At 35.5% G+C, this 5,546-nt stretch overlaps 1 protein-coding gene across 1 annotated transcript; it reads right to left on the reverse strand.

Moving 5' to 3' along the window:
* Positions 1-707: 707 nt before the first annotated feature.
* On the reverse strand, positions 708-2,160 carry LOC144649345 (uncharacterized). Its single transcript, XM_078508839.1, has 2 exons — positions 1,932-2,160; positions 708-1,514 (listed from the first exon to the last, which is right to left on the reverse strand). The coding sequence occupies exons 1-2, from the start codon at positions 1,950-1,952 to the stop codon at positions 1,089-1,091; spliced, it is 447 nt and encodes a 148-aa protein (XP_078364965.1). The 5' UTR covers positions 1,953-2,160; the 3' UTR covers positions 708-1,088.
* Between the last annotated feature and the right edge of the window lie 3,386 nt (positions 2,161-5,546).

Genomic DNA, 5,546 nt, shown 5'->3' on the forward strand with positions numbered 1-5,546 from the left:
GTCTCTATTCTTTTTGCACGGACACGGAAGTATATAAACCTGACGTCAAGTTTTGTGTGATCCGTACTAACCCGACCGGAAGAAAAAAGGAGCGCTGAATATGCTAAATGTTTTGCAGGGTTTTCACCAGTTTTCTATTTTAGTGAGTGTAGCAAAACAATCCAGATTCCAAACTGTGAAACAACATTGCCTATTGTGCTTGCCGGGCCAAGATTAAAATCTTGCCTGTAAATTGGAGTCCAATTTCGCGCCTATTCGCGCTGTAGATCTTTTACATCCTTCCTCGTAAGATTTGGTGAGAGGATGCAAATACCTTAGGTGAACAGTGTTGACAAATATTCAATACACAGAATACGGTGATACTGAAATGACGTTATTCGTATTTCATTCATTCTGTTGTTTATCTAATTCGGAGGAAAATGTACCTTCTTATAAGCTTGTGAGACGATTCAAAGTTAGTAATGTACGATTTAAGAAAAGAAACTTTTAAAAAGTTATCACAATCGTCTTAATTTACGCCTTATTGCACAATCGTTCATAACTGAAGAGTTAATTTCTTTTGCAAGTTATAGGGCTAGGAAAAATTATTAAAACAAGCCTCCGTTATAAGGAGAAAGTCGTTTCACAAAGTATTTATTTTTTATATAAATAACTAAATTTACAGAAATCCCTGTACAAATCTTCAAAGAAATGTGCTTTTCGCGCGAACAAGCTTCACGATGAAAGCTTGCCGTTAGACCAGAGCCTTGGCGTACGGGCAAAGCAATGCTTCGCAGTCGATTAATGTATTTTCCTTTAATTCTTCATAAATCACGCTGGATAGAAAGAAATTATGTTGTTTTTACATCAGTTTTATACATCTCAGTAACCTTTTTGACTACACATTGCATGGTCGTACCTTATAGCCTTTTACATCTTTAATTTCATAAATGCTTCTTATAACACGTTAGTTTTAATACTATTTCTTCATTCAACCGCGTCGGGCCTTCTGTCGTCTCGGGATGTGATCATGAGTCAGTATTACAAAATAAATAAAATATTAAATATTATTTAAAACCGGCATATAGTATCACAATACAAATCGTTCGTCATTTGTAACAATCGTATGTAATTGTTAAAGTCTTGCCATTTGAAAAGTTCACTGTTTTCATCTTATCTTTACAGCCTTTGTGTTTTTTACAAATTGGAATTGCAAAGAAATAACCATAAATTACGCGGTATTTAAACTCTTTTATACAAGTATTCTTTTTGACACTTCTCGGGAATCGTATCGTTATATCTTCGCTGTCTGCATATTCTTCCTGGTTCGATAATGTCACTTCACTGAGTAGATCCTTCTCTTCTTCGGCGTCGCGGATTAGTTCTTTTTGCGTGATGCTCGTGATCCGCCAAGTATCTTTAGTCTCAGAAAATATAGAAGGCAAAGTAACCTCTTTAGGTCTTGCGTCCACTTGTGAATGGCAGCTCAGGAAAAGTAGGACACAGAGCACAGTAAAGATGAGATGATCAAAAACCTGTTGCAAAAAGTCAAAAAGATAATTGAACTTGCCATGTGAATATAGCTATGATTAATTTCTATCTTCCCATTGACCTTTTTATAACAAATTCAATTAGCAGGTGATGAGATTTATCAACTTGATCATGTCAGGAGTAACAACGTCTGGACGTTGAACTAACTAAATTCTCCCAAGCAAAACTGTTAAGCACTTATGCTATTAAAATAGTAAAGGGAGTTTTTGTAGCAGTAAGCGATGTCTTTTTGAAGGCAATCATTAAGGTTAAAAAAATTGTGAATTATCTAAATTTAAAAAAACGTTCCTTTTCTAGAAGTCGAAATGAGCGAGTTAATAATTTTTTTAAACCTGTGAAACAAGTTAATTCATAGCCACTGAAACAAAATAAGTAAAAAAAAAATTAAATTGAAGAATTACCAGATTTAGCAAGTTGAGCATAGTTGTTCGCTACTTCAGTCCGTGTTGAAGTCTTGTTATTGTTCTGAAACGCAATTGCTAGTAACTGAAGATACTTCCTCCATACTTGCGTTTTATACATATCTTTAGCTATATTTGTGTCGTCACACAACGACTAAAAATAAGTTCGTGATTTTACTCTCGAATCAGCACGTTAATTCAATAGCTGTGGTGTTTAAGTCTAAGATGGTTCCGCGTGACCCGTAAACAACATTATACAAAAAAAGGTTTTATGCTAATGATTACCACTACGCGATACACCGCGAGATAATCTAAACTGATATTTTTAGCTACAATATCCCCTATTACATTTTGAATAAAATTTCTTACGTTAGAGCTGAGTCTGTTTTCAATTATTTCTTTCCCAGCTATTAACATTAAAATATATTTTCTTTCTTTCATGAATTGCAGATAATACAACCTTGCTAATTTTAAAAGAGAAATGTTGTAGCTTCGGACGGGGCACTGTCAGTTAGCTTTGCTTTGCAAAAGAGCTATTTCTGGTCATGGCTTTGGTTAGCGTGTATTTGCCAGGAGGTAGGCTTATTTTTGCAAGCAGAAAACAGGCAGGTTACCCACGGCTTTCTTAGCAGTCTTTAGAGTAGAATTGTTTAACAACGTTACGAGTGATCAGTTATTATCCATGCAATTCTACTCAGATGAGTACATTTACCGCGCGTAAGAAGTGCGGTAGATATTTGTAGCCTAGACTGGTTTAACAGGTAATCTTTAGATCTGTAGCACTCTTATCCCTTCGAGATTTGGGAAAGGAAATCAATGAATAATAAATAATTACAATTACACATTTGAGTGACCCCTAATGGCTCGCCAAAATACTGCAACTCATTAAATCAAAATATAGAGCGGTACTGCACAATAAACTGTCGAATAAGGAAAATACATCTTCCTGCATATATTCATTCGTCGCATTTCCCATATGCTTTGGCTGCAAGTCTTGCTGATTTTCTCTTTCGAAACTGGGCCCATCAACCTCACATCATATGCCTGTTTGACTCTAAACCAAATGCGACTTACAAATGCTGATTATAAACAAAACTTCTCGTAAAGAAATCACTGAACCAAGACCTGTGAGAAGTATTGATGTTAAATAACTGAATACAGAAATTAGTATCAGTTATATAATCCTCATCCAAAGGTTTTCAGTCAACTAATTTAGCTTCTTAAATTCTCTCAGTATGGTAACTGTTACAAAAAATCGCGATTTATGGCTTTGATTCTATCGGTATATTTTCTAACACGTATTTATAGAATAGCCCGCGGGAAAAATCTAATGCAACCTTTGAACCGTTTAATTTGTTTAATTGTCCACATTGTTTTGTTTAATATGCTTACGTAATAGTTACTAAATAAAGCCAAACAATACAGTGAGACCATCAGTGCTACAACTCAAAATTAAACTTGCACTGAAAGGAAATCGAAACTAAACTTAAGTTGGGGGAAAAATCTTTTCTTTTGAGTATGAAGGCGAGCCATCATGCCATCTTTATTACCTTGTTTACTAGTGCTACCCTTTTAACGATCGTTTTGACCAAAATATACCTCGAAGCTACTATATTTTGGGATGCTTTATTTAAAGCGATTTAGGACGAAATGTCGTACTTAGCGAGCAAATTGATACAGCGATTTTTTTGAACTGTATTAGAGACATTTCTTATTCGGGTTTTGACCCTTTTACCGCAAACTCCTGTTAATGATTTGCGGTTAGTTGTTACACAAACGATTTTTTTCTTCAAAGCTAGTCTGAACAACGAATCTTTGCAGGTAGTCGTGAATGACCTAAACGTAAACAGTCGATGCCATTTTAGCGACGCTTACATTTTTGTTTTCACTATCATCAATTTATTTTTCTACTTAAAAAATTCGAACCCCGAACCTCTGGCTTACCAACATTCCTCCCTTACCACTACTACACCACACCGGTTGAACCACGGCAAATCCCATCAAACGTTCGGTAATAAAAATAATTAAAAATTGATGGATAAGGTATCAACATTCTCTAACTTTCATAAAATTTTATTGAATAGAATCGAACTCCTTATCGCACTGTCACACTTAACAAAATCGACCTATCATTACCGAACAGTCTAATAATCGACTACCTTAGCTTGATTACCTAACTCCTTCTATATATATTCAGACATTTGCACAGTGTTCGATCCCTAGTCCCAGGATTTATAACAAGAGACAGCTAGGACAAAATCGAATCAGATTAGTTCGATTGGTTCCCAAATGAACTCACAGTAAAATAGATGTTCGACTTTGTCCGTTTACCGAACCAGTGAACGATTAGCGTCCGGTCGAGTTCAATTGATTTTGGCGATATGTTGATTGAAAGCCGGGGATAACACCAAGGACCTTCAATGCCCGAACTCGAGCCCATTGGAAGCATTGGAAAAATACTTCTTAAAATAGCAAAACAAATTTAAGTTCTCAGTTCCTCGAAGATATCATTATAGATATTACAGCGTCATCATGCCCCTTACTAAGACTCTTAGCCTGCGTTGCAGACGAACTAACCGAGTTGTGACACGTCTGGCTACGACGCAGGCTAAAGACTCTTGGGTTTAAAGTGTTATTTAAAATGCTTTTTTTTCGTAAATCGAGCAATCGCATATGCCGTTCCCTTCTGAAGCTATATTGGTATGCGTCGCCAATCCTGTCTGCGTTTTTGTCCAATTTTGGATTAAAGATATTGTCTTTCAGGTCTAAAGTAGGTGCTTTACAGAGTGATCTACAGTGGAACCCCGATATAACGATCCTCGATACATGAGTAAAATCCCGCGACCTAGTTTTTTCCAGGTTAGCGTAAACAGGTTCTTATATAAATGGTAGTTAACACAAATTTAGGCTATTTAGGTTCTTAATAGGCTCTTATTTTCTGAGGAAAAATCAAATTGTTGCTTATAGAACTTTAAGTGATATTTGGCCTATCATATTTGTATAAAATTTGCATACCACACAAGTGTTTATGTTAAAATGAAGCAGTAATCATTCAGAACATGACATTGTAGACATGTACAGAAAAGCCTTGTCCAAACTTACATGTATTTTCCCGAGAGTAAACATTTTAAATCAATTTTAGAATATAAGAACCTGTTTTCAAATTTTAGGCTAAATAGGTTCTTATAAAAATGGGGTCTAATTTTCAAATTTTACCCTAACAGGTTCTTAAATGTTAGGTTCTTACTCGCGGGTTTTTACTGTATAACGATATTCCCGGTATAACGATGAATATTCTATGTCCCGGAAAAAATTACAGTAAAATGTATGGGACAGAACTCCGAAATAACGATCTTTGATAGAACGATATTCCCAACATAACGATGAGAATTTAGCGGACCAAACGTAAAATCTTTCCTGATATAGTGCTATACATTCGCATGCGGAAGCCAGCACTAAACGTGCAAACTGATTCCATCCGCGCAAAGGTGTTTGTTTAGGCCGTTTATTGTAATTTATGCTTATTTTGTAGCTTTTCCCGATTTGCATGCTATTTAACCAGTAAATAATAATGGATTGATGTGTGGAGAGAATGAACTCAGAAAAAAATTCTGA

This window comes from Oculina patagonica, chromosome 1, assembly GCF_052425735.1.
Source record: "Oculina patagonica isolate OP01 chromosome 1, crgOcupat, whole genome shotgun sequence".
Classification (NCBI taxonomy): domain Eukaryota; kingdom Metazoa; phylum Cnidaria; class Anthozoa; order Scleractinia; family Oculinidae; genus Oculina; species Oculina patagonica.

What these genes read in the sequence shown, in the direction of transcription:
- LOC144649345 (XM_078508839.1), bottom strand. Translation starts at nt 1,952, where the DNA reads ATGCTCAACTTGCTAAATCTG. An exon ending in TGCTCAACTTGCTAAATCTG is followed by an intron (nt 1,515 to 1,931) that starts GTAATTCTTCAA and finishes TTTTTGCAACAG; the next exon opens with GTTTTTGATCATCTCATCTT.